This window comes from Rana temporaria, chromosome 6, assembly GCF_905171775.1.
Source record: "Rana temporaria chromosome 6, aRanTem1.1, whole genome shotgun sequence".
Classification (NCBI taxonomy): domain Eukaryota; kingdom Metazoa; phylum Chordata; class Amphibia; order Anura; family Ranidae; genus Rana; species Rana temporaria.
The window spans coordinates 219,602,155-219,621,997 of record NC_053494.1 but is presented as its reverse complement, the minus strand read 5'-3'; the positions used below and the strand labels follow the sequence as shown (position 1 = coordinate 219,621,997).

The 19,843-nt window shown below is 46.4% G+C and overlaps 1 protein-coding gene across 1 annotated transcript in view; it reads left to right on the top strand.

Annotated features, from left to right (window-relative positions):
* HSPBAP1 (HSPB1 associated protein 1) overlaps positions 1-19,843 on the top strand; it is a 102,784-nt gene that overhangs the window by 53,683 nt on the left and 29,258 nt on the right. The window contains exons 4-5 of the mRNA XM_040358289.1: positions 2,177-2,313; positions 7,835-8,006. Coding sequence (XP_040214223.1) covers positions 2,177-2,313; positions 7,835-8,006 — 309 coding nt within the window. The remainder of the gene's footprint in view (positions 1-2,176; positions 2,314-7,834; positions 8,007-19,843) is intronic.

The window sequence follows — 19,843 nt, the reverse complement described above, 5'->3', positions numbered from 1 at the left end:
TAACGGTCAGGGGTTTACGCCGTTTACGATATTCCATTCCACCAACCCAAGACAGCTTATCTGACACTCCACAATCCGGCAGACAGGACCCATTGGATTTCCCCCCAGAATAACAAGACACACAGCTCTGTTCTCTGGTTCCAAACGAATGAATACTTTAATGGTAAACTCCGCTCTTCTTATACAGTTAGCAACCAAATATGGACAATGACTCAACTTCACCCACAACATGACACAAGGAACTTCAATACACATTCCTTTAGAGAATGACATTCAGATAATCTACATGAACTAATTACTAATCCTTACCCAGACGTTCTGACTCCGCGATAAGCTATTCTCACCTGATACACAATCCACATTCCTTTGTAGACGTAATTGACATGCTAATCCACTACAGCTGAAAAGTCAGCCATCTGACCTTTCAGACTGTCCAGCCCCCAACACATCTATCATCCATAGACTTTCACACAATGAAATATCTTAGGAGCCAGACTCAATTAACACCTCAACAGTCTATGTGTCCCCACATGAATGAGTCACTCTCCTATTGACCTGTTGGGGTCAGAATTAACCACCTGTAATATTTCAAGATATCCTGCAATACATGAATTATCATTACTGTCCCATCGCATGTAATCCAAGATATCATTTCTCAGTCATCCTATGCCCCTATTGGACATAGGATGACCCTAGACCCAAGAGTCATTGGTGAAGCTGGCACAGGAGTACCCCACATCCTTCAAAAGTCTCTGGGTATCACAGGCTATTCTGTTACACTGACCAGTTCACAAACATTTACGTCTACAGAATGGCTCCTGTGGGCAAAGCAACGTACTTGTACGTTGCTTTGAAAATCCCTCCATGCGGGCGCGCTCGTCGCGAGGCGGGACCCGCGGACCCCATTTACGCCAGTGTCCAGCGATCGTGTCATGGAGCTGCAGGACAGGGGGATGCCTGTGTAAATGGCATTTCCCTGTTCTGCCTAGTGACAGGACACTGATCTACTGCTCCCTGTCGTCGGGAGCAGTGATCACTGTCATGTCACTGGTAGCCCAGCCCCCACACTGTTAGAATCACTCCCTAGGACACACTTAACTCCTTCCTCGCCCCCTAGTGTTGAACCCCTTCCTTGCCAGTGTCAGTTATAGTAATCGGAGCATTTTTATAGCACTGATCTCTGTATAAATGACAGTGGTCGCAAAATAGCGTCAAAAGTGCCCGATGTGTCCTCCATAATTTCATGATAAAAATCGCTGATCGCCGCCATTACTAGTAAAAGAAAATATTAATACATTTTTTTTTTTTTACCAAAGATATGTAGAAGAATACGTATCGGCCTAAACTGAGAATTTTTTTATTTATTTATTTTTTTATTTATATATATATATCATTTTTTTTGGGGGGGGGGATATTTATTATAGTAAAAAATATTGCTTTTTTTTCAAAATTGATGCTCTTTTTTTTGTTTATAGCGCAACAAATAAAAACCGCAGAGGTGATAAAATACCACCAAAAGAAAGCTCTATTTATGGGGGAAAAAAAGACGCCAATTTTTGGTACAGCGTCGCACGACCGCGCAATTGTCAGTTAAAGCGACGCAGTGCCGAATCGCAAAAAGTGCTCTGGTCAGGAAGGGGGGTAAATTCTTCCCGGGGCTGAAGTGGTTAATATGAATTGGTCCTGATTAACAGTGCCCATTAGTGCTGCCAATCGGTGCCTCCTCATCAGCACACATCAGTGAAGGAGAAAAAAAATATTTTTGCAAAATTTTAAAGCAAACTATAAAAAACGTTATTTCTTTTTTGCAAAATGTTTTTTTTTTTTTGTGTGTGTGTGTAGCAAAAAATAAAAACCCATTGGTGATTAAATGCCACCAATAGAAAGCTGTATTTGTGCGAGGAAAAAACAATAAAAATGTCATATGGGTACAGTGTTGCATGACTGATTTGGATGAAGAGCAAAGCGCATACAAAATAGTTTACAACCTCCACATCTTCTGAGGAAATGGACTGCGAAACGCGTAGATATAAGAATCCTCCATTGCTGGAGATTTCGGCATTTAATATGAATTGGTTTTATTATTGAACAAAATATTTTGATTGTGACATTGCTGCACGTTTTTTTGTCCCCAGAGTTCAGCATTCAGATCAGTTTTTGGTTTACCTTGTTGCAGGATGTGCTTTGGAAAGATTTTGGATTCCCCGGAAGAGGAGGTCGGGAGAGCACTCTATGGGTCGGGAGCCGCGGAGCCAATACTCCGTGTCACATCGACTCTTATGGCTGCAATCTGGTGCTGCAGGTGGAAGGAAGGTAATATTTATGAACAATGGTAATCCCCGGGTACCAGACCAAGGGCCGGTGACAACAGGCTTTTGTTCACTCCAGGCAGGGGTCACATTACCATACATACCAAGTCTATACCCTTCCCATACCAAGTCTATACCATTCCCATACCAAGTCTATACCCTTCCCATACCAAGTCTATACCCTTCCCATACCAAGTCTATACCCTTCCCATACCAAGTCTATACCCTTCCCATACCAAGTCTATACCCTTCCCATACCAAGTCTATACCCTTCCCATACCAAGTCTATACCCTTCCCATACCAAGTCTATACCCTTCCCATACCAAGTCTATACCCTTCCCATACCAGGTCTATACCATTCCCATACCAAGTCTATACCATGTCTCGCAAAACGTGCAGAATTCAAGCTAATGGGGCGTGCAGTACCGCATTTGACCAGAGGTGCAGGGGAGCCGGGGACACTCGGAATTGTTCAGAAATACTCCGTTCCCAAGTGTTTTCGGAACCTTTACGAGGGTTTCCGAGATCAGCCGGGCTGTCCCTGAGTGTTTCCGAGGCTCTCCGGCGCCCCCCCCCCCCCCCCCCCCCATCTTTGGCCACATGTGGTATTGCATGCCATAGAAGTCAATGCGGAACGAATTATCTTCATTTTCATTGACTTCTATGGGGAAACTCGCTTTGATATGCGAGTGCTTTGGATTACAAGCATACTCCTGGAACGAATTATACTCGTAATCCAAGGTTCCACTGTAATATTATAATAGTTTTCAATAAATATACGAGACACTCCTAATTTTTATAATTGTGAGAATGTTGGCTGGCAGGCTGTCATGATGATCCTCTTGCTTTACTGCTTTCTGAGTGGCCAGTCAAGTATGCAGCCAGTGAAATTAGATTGGATTTCGGACCTTTTGTTCTGCCTGCTTGTTCTTGCTTAGGGACTCCTAACTTCAAATCAGGATGGTTAGGACAGCCGGCTGAATCCATACTAGACCCATGGGCCTGTTATGGACCTGGGGCGGGGTGGGACCCCACGCTGTTCTTTTTTTTTTTCTCTGAGAGGGAAGCCCGCTGACAGCTGATGACTCATCGGTTGTTAAGGGCGCAGTGGCCGGCTTCCCAGCCCCCTCCTTAGTAACCAGCTATATACAGTGTAAAAAAAAAAAGCAAATTGCTGTAAAATCGCAGTAAAAACATGTGTCCAAAAACGGGGCGCAGAGCCCCACCTGCCCCAAAGCGCCCATCCCTGCTCGCTCGTCCCCTCCCTTTCCTGACCTGCCGGGCTGCATGCTTGGATAAGGGCCTGGTATAGATTTTGGGGGGACCCCACGCCATTTTTTAAAAAAATGTTGGTGTGGTCCCCTCTGAATCCATATCCATACTAGACCCAAGGGCCTACTATGGACCTGGGAGGGGGCCCAGGTATAGCTTTTGGGGGCTTCTTTTTTATGGTGTGGGGGGGGGGGTCCCCTCCGAATTTCTTTTTACATTGAGCAGGAAGACAGCTGATGACTCATTGGTTGTTAAGGACGCCACGGCGGCTTCCCGACCCCCTCCTTAGCAACCAGCTATATACAGTGCAAAAAAAAAAACATGCATAGGCACAAAAATGCACTGATGTGAACACGTTCCATAGGGACCCATGTTAAAAAATTTTGCTTACCCCGACTTGTTCATTCCCCGACTTAGTTGGGGTAGGCGGTACACTTTGGTGAGGGTGGGTCAGCCATGCCCTGTGACCTTTGACCTCTGGGAACCGCCTTTTGACCTCTGGGGGAGGTCCCTGTTCCAATTCCTGAGTCCTAGCCTTATTCTTCAATGGGAAACCCTAAGCCGAAACCCTAACCCAAGCCCTAACCCTAACCCTAACCCATCTAACCCTAACCCTAACCCATCTAACCCTAACCCTATCCATCTTTTCTGCAAAATGCATAAAACAAAACGCATTAGTGTGAATGGCCTTAGGAAAAGGAAAAGCAGAAAAGTCGATCAGTTTTGGTTGAGATGTTCCGTATCGAATGTTGTTTTCTCGGAGATCTGTGTGGATTTTGCGGGTCTCGGGCCCCCCTGACTTCTCTGAGTCTTCGATGGCAGATTGTACAGATTAAATCTTTCTTATATCGATCTCCCACGTCTCTCCTCCGCCGGTTCTGAGATGGGGGGGGGGGGAGGGGGCGCTACCCTGCTTGCAACACTTATCCCATCTATTATCATTTTTTTTTTCTCTCTGCTTATTGATGCAAAAAAGGCCACACGCCGATCTCCCTCCACAAAACATTTGGCGTCGGAATACTAATGGGAAAATAATTGATTAAACAAGAGCGACTTAAATGTCTGTAATAGAAACTTGCAGGATTGTGTCCGGGGAAAATGTTAAGGCTTATTAGCTGGAACTCGTGATACGTGTTACCTTCTCTCCGGAGAGACTTGTCATTAAATTGTTTTATATTTACGCCGCGTGTTCAGAGGCCTTCCTATACATCCTGTGCAGGTCCGGGTTTTGAAATCGGCAGAGTGTCTACAGGTTCCAGATACCTTCAAACCCCCCCAAATGAGGGCACCGACTACTAATCACTTTCGGTGTGTTACAGGCTCGCCTGAGGCACAGGGTTTAAGTGGCACTTTGGTCCTCACCCGACCACCACACAAGGGGTGATGGACCACCTTGACCCTAGTGGCCCCTGGCCTGCGTTGTTGCCTGAATTTACCAGGTCACAGCCCTGAGGGTCACCCCCCATTTGGGTATAGTAGGAACGGAGTGGCTCTAATGAGGAGATGGGATAATAGCACGATAATTGGTTAGGCTTAAAGCAGAGGTTGAGACATGCTGCAGGATGCGTCCAGACCGAAGTCAAATGAGACAGCTGGCAAGACTAGTCCGTGTCCAGGGAGAGGTCCAGGCAGGCAGCCGACAAGAATAGTCAGTGTCCAGGCAGGAATAGTCAGTGTTCAGGCAGAGATTGAGGCAGGCAGAGGTCAAGGCAGGCAAGAATAGTCAATGTTCAGGCAGAGGTCAAGGCAGGCAAGAATAGTCAGTGTCCAGGGAGAGGTCTAGGCAGGCAGCAGACAAGAATAGTCAGTGTCCAGGGAGAGGTCTAGGCAGGCAGCAGACAAGAGTAGTCAGTGTCCAGGGAGAGGTCTAGGCAGGCAGCAGACAAGAATAGTCAGTGTCCAGGGAGAGGTCTAGGCAGGCAGCAGACAAGAATAGTCAGTGTCCAGGGAGAGGTCTAGGCAGGCAGCAGACAAGAATAGTCAGTGTCCAGGCAGGAATAGTCAGTGTCCAGGCAGGAATAGTCAGTGTTCAGGCAGAGATTGAGGCAGGCAGAGGTCAAGGCAGGCAAGAATAGTCAATGTTCAGGCAGAGGTCAAGGCAGACAAGAAGAGTCAGTGTCCAGGGAGAGGTCTAGGCAGGCAGCAGACAAGAATAGTCAGTGTCCAGGGAGAGGTCTAGGCAGGCAGCAGACAAGAGTAGTCAGTGTCCAGGGAGAGGTCTAGGCAGGCAGCAGACAAGAATAGTCAGTGTCCAGGCAGGAATAGTCAGTGTCCAGGCAGAGATTGAGGCAGGCAGAGGTCAAGGCAGGCAAGAATAGTCAGTGCCCAGGCAGAGGTCAAGGCAGGCAAGAATAGTCGATGTTCAGGCAGAGGTCAAGGCAGGCAGCAGACAAGAATAGTCAGTGTCCAGGGAGAGGTCTAGGCAGGCAGCAGACAAGAATAGTCAGTGTCCAGGCTGGAGACAGGCAGGAATAGTCAGTGTCCAGGCACACTTTGAGGCCAGCAATAGGCAAGATTTGTCAGTGCCCAAGCAGAGGGCGAGGTAGGTGGAAGGCAAGAATAGCCAGTGTTCAGGGAGTGGTCCAGGCAGACAGCTGACAAGAATAGTCAGTGTCCAGGCAGGAATAGTCAGTGTTCATGCACACTTTGAGGCCAGCAGTAGGCAAGAATAGTCGGTGTCCAGGCAAAGATTGAGGCAGGCAGAGGTCAAGGCAGGCAAGAATAGTCAATGTTCAGGCAGAGGTCAAGGCAGGCAGCAGACAAGAATAGTCAGTGTCCAGGCTGGAGACAGGCAGGAATAGTCCGTGTCCAGGCACACTTTGAGGCCAGGAGTAGGCAAGATTTGTCAGTGCCCAGGCAGAGGGTGAGGTAGGTGGAAGGCAGAGGGCGAGGTAGGTGGAAGGCAAGAATAGTCAGTGTTCAGGGAGTGGTCCAGGCAGACAGCTGACAAGAATAGTCAGTGTCCAGGCAGGAGACAGGCAGGAATAGTCAGTGTCCAGGCACACTTTGAGGCCAGCAGTAGGCAAGAATAGTCAGTGTCCAGGCAGAGATTGAGGCAGGCAGAGGTCAAGAATAGTCGGTGTCCAGGCAGGCAGCAGACAAGAATAGTCAGTGTCCAGGCTGGAGACAGGCAGGAATAGTCAGTGTCCAGGCACACTTTGAGGCCAGCAGTAGGCAAGAATAGTCAGTGTCCAGGCAGAGATTGAGGCAGGCAGAGGTCAAGAATAGTCGGTGTCCAGGCAGAGGTCCAGGCAGGCAGCAGACAAGAATAGTCAGTGTCCAGGCTGGAGACAGGCAGGAATAGTCAGTGTCCAGGCACACTTTGAGGCCAGCAGTAGGCAAGAATTGTCAGTGCCCAGGCAGAGGGCGAGGTAGGTGGAAGGTAAGTATAGTCAGTGTCCAGAAAGAGGTCCAGGCAGGCAGGCAGCAGGGAAGAATAGTCCAGTCTCCAGGGAGAGTTTGAGGCAGGCGGCAATCCAAGAATATTCAGTGTCCAGACAGAGGTCAAGGCAGGTGGCACGCAGTATTAGTCAGTGCTCAGGCAGAGGTCAAACCAGACAGAAGTCAAGACAGGCAGCAGACAAGAGCAAGTGAAATCAGCAGTAGGGACAGAAAACACAGCACTGGCCAGCTACAAGGGAAGAAGTTTAAATACCCTCCTTGGCCTCTGTGCAGGGGAGTTTTGACCACCACAGTAGGGATGGGGGGGGGCGTTTCCCTGGCCACCACAGTAAGGGGATCCTTCTTCATTTGCCACCAATATAAAAGGGCTCTTCTGCACTAACCAATGGAGGCAGAATATGGCTGGTGGACATAGCTTCCCGAAAACATGACAGCATCCTCCTCTCAGGACCCCTCAGCCCCGATGGGCTGGCTCTCAGGAGGAATTAAGCAAACGTCAAAATGCCTTGATGGGTGGGAGTGAGTCTGGAGGGGTGGGTGTTCCTAGGCAGGATTTATTTGTATTTAGACCGCCCTAGGTAATTCCCACATATGATCCAATGCATGAAAGGAACTTTGGAAGTCTTTCCTGACTTCTAGATTGTGTGTAAATTTCATCTTGAGCTATTGAAGTACGTAGTTTATAGCACAGAACATATAGGGAGCTTTACCTGCTGTCTGAAAAGAGAAATTTCACGATATTCATATGCAATTTTTTCATATTTATGTGTTGTTTTTTTTTTTTGTGCTGATTGTAATTGTAAAGACAATTTACCCGAACCCACCACCCGTTCCCTTCCTTGTGTTTCAGGAAAAGGTGGCACCTCTTCCCCCCTGAGGACTCGGATCACCTGTACCCCACCCGCATCCCCTATGAGGAGTCCAGCATTTTCAGCAGAGTCAATGTGGTGAACCCCAACCTGAGCCGCTACCCATCATTCTGCAATGCCCACCCACATGTGGTCACCCTGCACCCCGGCCAGGTATGTCACTATGGCAACGGCATACTGCAGAGTGCTGCGAGGCTGCAACATCCCATATTGGGGCTCAGTGATGGGTCCATTTATAATAGTGTACAAGTTTACCTAATTATTATTAAAATTCATAGAAATGAATTGGTAACAAGTGAGGGTGTGGTTTGGGGAGGAGTTTCATCCATGTTGGGGGGTGAAGGGGAAGTTCTAGCTCAGTGTTCCTTATCCTTTGGGTGACTGGAAATGTAGAAATGGTTTATGGGTGATCCTTGGAGGAGGTACATATCATCCATGTTGGGGGGGAGTTTTAGCTCAATCTCTGAGGAACGTTTCCAACACCTTGTGGTATCTATGCCACCAAGAATGAAGGCAAAAGGGGGTCCAACCCCCTACTAGCAAGGTGGACCCAATAAAGGGGGGCCAACCCACTATTGGCGAGGGGGACCTAATAAAGGGGGTACAACCCGCTAGTAGCAAGGTGGACCCAATAAAGTGGGCCCAACCCGTGACTAGCAAAGTGCACTTAATAAAGGGGGGCCAACACGGTACTAGCAAGGTGGACCTAATAAAGGGGTCCAACCCACAACTAGCAAGGTGGACCTAATAAAAGGGGTCCAACCCACTACTAGCAAGGTGGACCTAATAAAGGGGGCCCAACCCGTGACTAGCAAAGGGGGCCAACACGGTACTAGCAAGGTGGTCTTGATAAAGAGGGTCCAACCCGCTACTAGCAAGGTGGACCTTATAAAGGGGTCCAACCCGCTACTAGCAAGGTGGTCTTAAGAAAGGGGGTCCAACCAGCTACTAGCAAGGTGGACCCAATAAAGGGGGTCCAACCAGCTACTGGCAAGGTGGACCTAATAAAGGGGGTCCAACCCGCTACTAGCAAGGTGGACCTTATAAAGGGGTCCAACCCGCTACTAGCAAGGTGGTCTTAAGAAAGGGGGTCCAACCAGCTACTAGCAAGGTGGTCCTAATAAAGGGGGTCCAACCTGGTACTGGAAAGGTGCACTTAATAAAGGGGGTCCAACCCGCAACTAGCAAGGTGGACCTAATAATTGGGTCCAACCCGCAACTAGAAAAGTGGTCCTAATAAAGGGGGTCCAACCCACTACTAGCAAAGTGGTCCTAATAAAGGGGGTCCAACCCACTACTAGCAAAGTGGTCCTAATAAAGGGGGTCCAACCCGCAACTAGAAAGGTGGACCTAATAATTGGGTCCAACCCACAACTAGCAAGGGGTACCGACATGCTACTAGCAAAGTGGTCCTAATAAAGGGGGTCCAACCAGCTACTAGCAAGGGGGACCTAATGAAGGGGTCCAACCCGCAACTAGCAAGGGGGACCTAATAAAGGGGGTCCAACCTGGTACTAGCAAGGTAGACCTAATAAAGGGGGCCCAACCCACAACTAGTAAGGGGTACCTAATAAATGGGTCCAACCCGCAACTAGCAAGGGGGACCGACATGCTACAACAAAATGGTCCTAATAAAGGGGGTCCAACCCGCAACTAGCAAGGGGGACCTAATAAAGGGGGACCGACATGCTACTAGCAAAGTGGTCCTAATAAAGGGGGTCCAAATCGCTACTAGCAAGGTGCGCCTAATAAAGGAGTCCAACCCGCAACTAGAAAGGTGGACCTAATAATTGGGTCCAACCCGCAACTAGCAAGGGGGACCTAAAAAAGGGGGACCGACATGCTACTAGCAAAGTGGTCCTAATAAAGGGGGTCCCACCCGCTACTAGCAAGGTGGACCCAATAAAGGGGCCTAAGTAGCCGGTGAGTGTATTTGAACTGCCAAGTACTGATCTGCCAATGGCAGCCAACAATTTTCTCTCGTTACCGACATCCACAAAATATCGCGCATTCCCAGAAGTTCAGCTGATTTGAGACGCACAGCGATTGGTGCGACAATGCCCAAATCTTACAAAAATGGGAGACGCATGCGATTCTAAGAATCGCCCACAAAAGTCCGATATATCCATTTCCGGTACTTGATTTTTCCATGTCGGGTGAGCGCTGCCCTTCCGCCGTCTCTTCTTACGCCGCAACCGTAGCGAAGAATCACATTTATTATTATTATTATGTTGAGTTTTGGATCCCGTCATTGAGTCGCTTCTATTTGGGAGCGGCGTCTGGCGTGCGTACGGATTGGCAGATGGAGGCACTCCGCTCAGACTGATTGCCGAAGCTCCGCACTTGTCAATTACCGTGAAAACTTCTCAGAAACGTTTGCAGGAAATCAATCCTGATACATTTGTGGTGTGATTATCCCGTCTCGGATGAGATAGACACAGACAGAGCGCCACCTTCTGGTCACGCCGCACATTCGCATGGCTTGATTCCAAAGAGGAAACGCTGACGGAGGGTTTTGAGATGGAAGTCTGGAAAGGAGGGGGGGGGGGGCAGACACGGCGAGTGACAATTTGTCACCATGAAAGACTTTCTGCTAAGAAAAGAGACATTGACACAAAGATATAGCCGGCTCAGTCGATATCGCAATGCGTTTGGTGACCGTACAAATAACCTCTGTGTCTCACTTCATATACAGAAGACGTGCTGCCCCCCCCCCCCCCATTCTATAGAGGGAATGGACAAAGGCAGGCAATGATCCTCCGAACATCACTAATAGGTATAGTAGAGCACCTCGAGGTCATTGAAAGTCCAAGAAGAAGTAGAAATAAGTAGCCGGACCAAGATCCGAAATGAAACTCACCATCTCTACCACAAAGCATGGTCCCCCTGAGGGGCAGAAGCCCCCCCTTCCCCCCCCCTCCTGCCCCCCCAGCAGGCAAAGATTCTCCGAACATCACTAATAGGTATAGTAGAGCACCTCGAGGTCATTGAAAGTCCAAGAAGAAGTAGAAATGAGTAGCTGGTCTAAGATACAAAATAAAAACTTGCCATCTCTACCACAAAGCATGGTCCCTCTGAGGGGCAGAAGCCCCCCCTTCCCCCCCTCCTGCCCCCCCCGGCAGGCAAAGATCCTCCGAACATCACTAATAGGTATAGTAGAGCACCTCGAGGTCATTGAAAGTCCAAGAAGAAGTAGAAATAAGTAGCTGGACCAAGATCCGAAATGAAAAATCACCATCTCTACCACAAAGCATAGCCCCCCCCTGCCCTCCCCAGCAGGCAAAGATCCTCCGAACATCACTAATAGGTATAGTAGAGAGACAAGAGCACCTTGAGGTCATTGAAAGTCCAAGAAGAAGTAGAAATGAGTAGCTGGTCTAAAATCCGAAACAAAAACTCACCATCTCTACCACAAAGCATGGTCCCTCTAAGGGGCAGAAGCCCCCCCCTGGCAGGCAAAGATCCTCCAAACATCACTAATAGGTATAGTAGAGAGACAAGAGCACCTCAAGGTCATCGAAAGTCCAAGAAGTAGAAATGAGTAGCTGGACAAAATGAAAACTCACCATCTCTACCAGAAAGCATGGTCCCTCTGAGGGGCAGAAGCCCCCCCTGCCCCCCGGCAGCCAAAGATCCTCCGAACATCACTAATAGGTATAGTAGAGAGACAAGAGCACCTCAAGGTCATCGAAAGTCCAAGAAGTAGAAATGAGTAGCTGGACTAAGATCCGAAATGAAAACTCACCATCTCTACCACAAAACATGGTCCCCCTGAGGGGCATAAGCACCCCCTGCCCCCCCGACAGGCAAAGATCCTCCGAACATCACTAATAGGTATAGTAGAACACCTCGAGGTCATCGAAAGTCCAAGAAGAAGTAAAAATGAGTAGCTGGACTAAGATTCAAAACGAAAACTCACCATCTCTACCATAAAGCATGGTCCCCCTGAGGGGCAGAAGCCCCCTCTGGCAGGCAAAGATCCTCCGAACATCACTAATAGGTATAGTAGAGAGCCAAGAGCACCTTGAGGTCATCGAAAGTCCAAGAAGAAGTGGAAATGAAATGAGTAGCTGGATTAAGATCCAAAATGAAAACTCACCATCTCTACCAGAAAGCATGGTCCCCCTGAGGGGCAGAAGCCCCCCTGGCAGGCAAAGATCCTCCGAACATCACTAATGGGTATAGTAGAGAAACAAGAGCACCTCGAGGTCATTGAAAGCCACCGGAAATCTCTATGGTCGTCATCCGGCGTCGGCCGATTCTTTCTCCGTGTCCCCGTTGGCACGGGAGAGCCTGGAGAAGCACCGGATGGTGGCGGGAGGGGGGATGTCCGCTCCAGTCGCCTGTAAGAACCATCAAGCGGGAGAACTGACGCTATGATCGTTCTTATGGTGCGCAGAATCATCGGCAGAAAAGAACGATATCTGATGCCTGTAAGTGCCCCCATCATTCAGATATCACCACTGAAAGTCCATCACATCATATGACGGCCTTGGGCTGGAAGTGGTTAAACCATCCCCCTTTATCATTATAAGCCCTGATGAAGAGCCTATGAAATGCGTTGGTGTTTGATATTTGCTGTGACCAAAGAAAGAAAAAAAACATTTAACTAGGACCCTAGTAAGGCTTATTCAGGTTGCTGGCCTTGCTTGTAAAGGAACCCCACTGTGGTCAGTTTTTTTTTGTTTTCTGACCCTTTTTGTTAGCCCTGATGAAGGGAGACGAGCTTCCGAAACACGTTGGTGTTATTTGCTGTGACCAAAAAATACTTGCTGGTCTTTCAGTGACCTTGTAAATTTCTTGTGGTTAACTCCAGAATCAATAAAATACTATATTACAGTACCAACGTCCCCATGACAGTGTAAGAAATACAGAGTAGAGGGGATGGGACTTTATAGGTGCAATTAATACTATAGCAGAACAAATTTTCAATAAAATCACAACTTATTAAAGTCACAAAGACACATTAAAAAAATGTGTACAATACATGGACAGCTTTATGGTCATTTAAGACGTGTTATTGTAGCTTCCTATAGTTGTTCCCACATCTTCTCCCTACGCGTTTCGCCCATCTAGCTTCCTCAGGGACTGGGGGTCAACTTTCTACTCCACCTCTTACTATTTATCGGCTCTTGTAAAATATCGTATCACAGAATTCATTGTTGTAGCTTCCTATAGTTGTTCCCACATCTTCATCCTACGTGTTTCGTCCGTCTGGCTTCCTCAGGGACTGAGGGCCAACTTTCTACTCCACCTCTTACTATTTATCGGCTCTTGTAAAATACCGTAATAATTCTAAGCCATGATTGGTTACGCAGCTTCATCCTCCTGCAGGAAAGTTACGTGACTGAACAGTGAATTCTGTGATATGATATTTTACATGAGCCAATAAATAGAGGTGGAGTAGAAAGTTGACCCTCAGTCCCTGAGGAAGCCAGACGGGCAAAACATGTAGGAGTAAGATGTAGGAACAACTATAGGAAGCTACAACAATGAATTCTGCGATACGATATTTTACATGAGCCAATAAATAGAGGTGGAGTAGAAAGTTGACCCTCAGTCCCTGAGTAGGCCAGAGGGGCGAAACATGTAGGAGTAAGATGTAGGAACAACTATAGGAAGCTACAACAATGAATTCAACTTTCTACTCCACCTCTATTTATTGGCTCATGTAAAATATCGTATCACAGAATTGATTATTGTAGCTTCCTATAGTTGTTCCTACATCTTACTCCTACATGTTTCGCCCGTCTGGCTTCCTCATGGACTGAGGGTCAACTTTCTACTCCACCTCTATTTATTGGCTCATGTAAAATATCATATCACAGAATTCACTGTCCAGTCACGTAACTTTCCTGCAGGAGGATGACGCTGCGTAACCAATCATGGCTTAGAATTATTACGATATTTTACAAGAGCCGATAAATAGTAAGAGGTGGAGTAGAAAGTTGACCCTCGGTCCCTGAGGAAGCCAGACGGCCGAAACACGTAGGATGAAGGTGTGGGTACAACTATAGGAAGCTTTTTTCTTTTTTTTTTTAGTGCCTTAAAAGTCCCTTTTCTTGTATTGACTATTCATCTGGATGTGGCACACCCACATTAGTTTTTCTTTATCAGATCCCTCTCTTAGCTATGGAAATATAAAACCACTAGAGCAACCTCCTCCGCATTTCCCATGATCCTCTCTGCTAGGGTGACCAAGGAACCGGTCTGGCCTACTTTTCGGAGTTCAGACTCTTGTTGTGTTGGAATTATTCTGACTTTTTTTTTTTTAGACTCTGATGACCTCAGAAGTTTATAAACCTTTTTTTTACCTAAATAAAGATCAGTTCATTCGTGTGATTTGTATCTAAGAAGAGATAAAGTGCCTCCATCCCATAATAACTGACACTAATAACCTGATGTGTAAGGCTTTCCGATGGCGGAGCCGTCTCCCACGTTTGACGGGATACAAATCTGACCGGGAAGACGACAGCCGGATTTCGGATCCGCCGGGTTAAAATTGAGTTTTATGAAGGCCGTATTATAAATAGAATGAAAGCTGTTTCTTTTATTTTTGGGATGAAAATTAGAGGGTTTGTTAGAGAGATTTTTTTTAGTACTTCAATCAAAATGTTTCCATTTTCATCGAGCCGAAGCAGGAGCATTTTTTTCATGGTCGGACCTTCTCATCTATCGCATGACAAGGGAATGGACCATATAAGGTCTACCTGAAAGTTAAAGGTCCAGGTTCCAGGTCCTGTGCTGAGCAGGTGCCGCCATAACCCTATCACTAACCCTAACCATCATTTAAACCTCAAACCCTAAACTAATTCACAACCATCAATCAAGCCTCAAAACTCTATACCTCAGTCTAACCCCAACCAGCAACCTAACCCTAAGTCTAATCCCAACCATCAACCTAACACCTTTATCCCAACCATCAACCAAACCTCAAACTCTATGCCTTAGCCTAACTCCAACCATCGACCATAACTCTGTTCCTAAACCTAAGCCCGACCATCATTTAAATTTCAAACTCTATACCTTAGCCTAACCCCAACCATCAATCAAACATAAAACTCGATGCCTTAGCCTAACTCCAACCATCGACCATAACTCTATTCCTAAACCTAAGCCCAACCATCATTTAAATTTCAAGCTCTATACCTCTGCCTAACCCCAACCATCAACCTAACCCCTAACTCTAACCCCAAGCCTAATACCAACCATCAACCAAACCTCAAACTCTATGCCTTAGCCTAACTCCAACCATCAACCTAACTCTAACCCTAAACCTAATCCCAACCATCAACCTAACACCTTTATCCCAACCATCCCTCAAACTTCAAACTCTATACCTCAGCCTAACTCCAACCATCAACCTAACCCCCAACTCTATCCCTAAACCTAAGCCCTACCATCAATCAAACCTCAAAGTCTATACCTTTTCCTAACTCTAACCATCAACCTAACCCCTTAGCATATTCCTAAACCAATTCCCAACCATCAATCAAGCCTAAAACTTTACACCTCAGCCTAATCCCAATCATTAACCTAACTCTATCCCTAAACCTAATCCCAACCATAAATCAAACCTCAAACTCTAAATCTCATCCTAACCTCAACCATCATCCTAAACCCTCACTCTATCCCTAAACCTAATCCCAACCATCAATCAAATCCCAAACCCTATACATCACTCTGACCCCAATCTTCAACCTAACACATTTCTCTATCCCTAAACCTAATCCCAACCATAAATCAAACCTCAAACTCTAGACCTCAGCTTAAACTTGTAATAATACTTGAAGACCAGATCACTGAAGAAGTTAAAGACTCTTCCTACTTCAGAAGTGTTATATCTCAATAAGATAAGGGTACAGAGAAAGATGTCAAACTTCAAACTCTGAAATTCAACCTAACCCTAACCCTCACTCTATCCCTAAGCCTATTCCCAACTATCAATCAAACCTCACTCTATACCCCAGCCCAACCCCTACCACCAACCTTACTCCCAGCTCTATCCCTAACCCGATCACCGCTGGAGTCCTGCGATCGGTCCCCGGAGCTAAAGAACGAGGAGAGGTGTGTGTAAACACAGCTTCCCCGTTCTTCACTGTGGCGCTGTCATTGATCGAGTGTTTCCTGATATAGGGAAAGGCGATCAATGACGTCACACGTCCAGCCCCGCCCCCCCTACAGTTAGAAACACAAATGAGGTCACACTTAACCCCTTCAGCGCCCCCTAGTGGTTAATTCCCAAACTGCAATTGTTATTTTCACAGTAATCAGTGCATTTTTATAGCATTTTTTGCTGTGAAAATGACAATTGTCCCAAAAATGTGTCAAAATTGTCCGATGTGTCCGCCATAATGTCACGGTCACAAAAAAAAATCGCTGATCGCCGCTATTAGTAGTAGAAAAAAAAATTATTAATAAAAATGCAATAAAACTATCCCGTATTTTGTAAACACTATAAATTTTGCGCAAACCAATCGATAAACGCTTATTGCGATTTTTTTTTTTTACCAAAAATAGGTCGAAGAATACGTATCAGCCTAAACTGAGGGAAAAAAAAAAAGTTTTTTTATATATATTTTTGGGGGTATTTATTATAGCAAAAAGTAAAAAATATAGCATTTTTTTCAAAATTGTCGCTCTATTTTTGTTTATAGCGCAAAAAAATAAAAACCGCCGAGGTGATCAAATACCACCAAAAGAAAGCTCTATTTCTGGGAAAAAAAGATGCCAATTTTGTTTGGGAGCCACGTCGCATGACCGCGCAATTGTCAGATAAAGCGACGCAGTGCCGAATCGCAAAAACTGGCCGGGTCCTTTACCTGCTTTTTGGTCCGGGTCTTAAGTGGTTAATCCCCTCCCGTTGGCAGGAGCTGGCCCTTTTAACTGATTGCAACACAGGAAATGTTACGTGGCTGTCACAGTGAACACAAGATGGAGAGCGCGTCCTACTGGCTTCCAATCCTTACCAGGTGACCAGAACTTGTCAGTGACGGGGCGATCACGGTGCTGGGGGCACTGATTGCGCACGTTTCCAGGACGACACAGTGATGCCAGGAAAATGCATCTATGTGCCAGCATGGGATAAGGCCCAGCACCGTGCTCCCACGTACATGTGTACAGCAGTTAATAGGGTGACAACATTGTTTGTTCCGAAGTGAATTTGCACGGCAGTGTTGTCACCCTCTGGACAGGGAAGCCTAAGATGGAAATGTATTTTTAAATAGACGTAAAGTCTGTGACAACAAAAAAAAAAAAGGGAGGTCCAGCATAGTAAAAAATATTGTATTTTTGATAACTGGACAGGGTTAATACCTGGTTTCAGGATTCCTCTGTCTGGCTGGATTGCTGGGACTTGTAGTTCCACAGCAGGCTGGCAGGGTACAGGTTTGCAAGTGTTTAGGCTTCCTCCGACACTCAATGCATTGCTTGGATCAGTATGTGGGAAGCCGTAATTGCCTCCTCCCCCATACATAGATGGCGGAGATGGCGTTCTCCCAATAGGATATGTTCGGTCATCCCTTAGATGGCGTTACGCCGCATTTCTGTAATCGGAGAGAATTGGCTTAGTAAGTGTGTCAGGCAGGCGCTTCGCTTTCATTTGATGGTAATAAAAGTAAAGTGCTTTCTGTTCCCACCACCTGGGAAGCGGCGGAATTGGCGATGAGATGGCGCTGGCGTGCGGCACTGTCCTTTACAACCAGTCACATAATCCAATCTCTCTCGGGGCCTCCTGAGAAAATTGGGAGAACTGCTGAGACACTAACGGCATCCATTTGCTGTTAAACACAATGAAATGTAACATATAAATCTAAGCTAATTCCTGGCGACTTCCTCCGGCGGCTCAGCCTCATCCATGCCGGGCAAACTAATGGCGCATCTGGTGCCTCAGATATCTGAAGGGTCCATCAACCTAAAGGACCCGGTGTTTACGATGCACTGTTTGTGATAGTCATGGTACTGAAACGATCGAGGCATCCAGTCTTGGGTCTATGAAGGGCTTCTGAACCCAAATCGTTGACATAAAGCCATTGATCCTTTCATGACCAAAGTTATATAACCCCAAACATTAACCTAACCCCTAACGCTATCTGTAAACCGAAACCCAACCATCAACCAAACCTCAAACTCTATCCCTCAGCCTAATCCCAAACATTACCCTAACCCCTAACCCCTAACTCTATGTCTAAACGGAAACCCAACCATTGATCAATCCTCAGACTCTATAACTTATCCTAACCCCAAACATTAACCTAACCCCTAACTCTATGTCTAAACCAAAACCCAACCATTGATCAATCCTCAGACTCTATACCTTATCCTAACCCCAAACATTAACCTAACCCCTAACTCTATGTCTAAACCAAAACCCAACCATTGATCAATCCTCAGACTCTATACCTCAACCTAAACCCTAACTCTATCTCTAAACCGAAACCCAGCCATCAACCAAACCTCAAACTCTATCCCTCAGCCTAATCCCAAACATTACCCTAACCCCTAACTCTATCTCTAAACCGAAGCCCAACCATCGATCAAGCCTCAGAATCTATACCTCATCCTTACCCCAAACATTAACCTAACTCTATCTCTAAACCGAAAACCCAACCATTAACCAAACCGCAAACTCTATACCTCAGCCTAACCCCAAACATTAACCTAACTCTATCTCTAAACCAAAACCCAACCATCAACCAAACCTCAGCCTAATCCCAAACATTACCCTAACCCCTAACTCTATCTCTAAACCAAAGCCCAACCATCGATCAAGCCTCAGACTCTATACCTTATCCTTACCCCAAACATTAACCTAACTCTATCTCTAAACCGAAACCCAACCATTAACCAAACCGCAAACTCTGTACCTCAGCCTAACCCCAAGCATCAACAGACAAACTTGTAATAATACTTGAAGACCAGATCACTGAGGAAGTTGGAGACTCTACCGACCTCAGAAGTGTTAAATCTCAATGTAATAGGGGTACAGAGAAAGATGTCCACAAGATACCCCTAAACCTATTACTAAACCTTATCCCAACCATCAGTCATGCCTCAGCCACTATCACCTATTCACATTTATACTAATTTCTGGCGAGGACAGACGTCAGGTGACTGCAGCAGTGCCCCCTAGAGTTTTAGCACCGATAGCGTGAGAGCCTTTCTATTTCATTTGATTTCTATACCTCAGCCTAATCCCAACCATCGGCTTAACTCCTAACTCTATCCTTGAACCTAGTCCCAACTATTAATCAAGCCCAAACTCTATACCTCATCCTAACCCCAACCGTCAACCTAACCCCTAACTCTATCTCTAAACCGAAACCCAACCATCAACCAAACCTCAAACTCTATACCTCAGACTAATCCCAAACATCAACCTAACCTCTAACTCTACCCCACAGCCTAATCTCAACCAACAGCCTAACCTCTATCTCTACAGAGGTAAACCAACAGACAAACTAGTAATAATACTTGAAGACCAAATCACAGAGGAATTTGAAGACATTACCTACCTCCAGAAGTTTTAAATCTCAATGAGATGGAGGTATGGAGAAAGATGTCAACAAGATATGGTCACCAATCAGAGGCTATGGCTGGCTGGACATATTCTGCACCTCTGCCACAGCTGATTAAGAGCATTTACTGCCCAATGCGCCAAACCTCAGCCTAACCCGAACCATCACCCTAACCCCTAACTCTATCCCACAGCATAATCCAAACCATTACCCTAACTGCCAGCTCTTTTCCCCACAGCCTAATCCCTAACCCCAACAATCAATGTATTCCCTAACTCTATTTCACGGTCTAATGTCTATTCTAAACCATCAACATAAATGTATTTGTTGGACTAATCTCTAACCCCAACCAGCAACCTAACCTCTAAATCAATCCCTCCGCTTAACCCCAACCATCAACCCAAACCCTGACTCTATTCAACAGCCTAATCCTTAACACCACCCATCAACCTAACCTCCAACTCTAACCAGGGC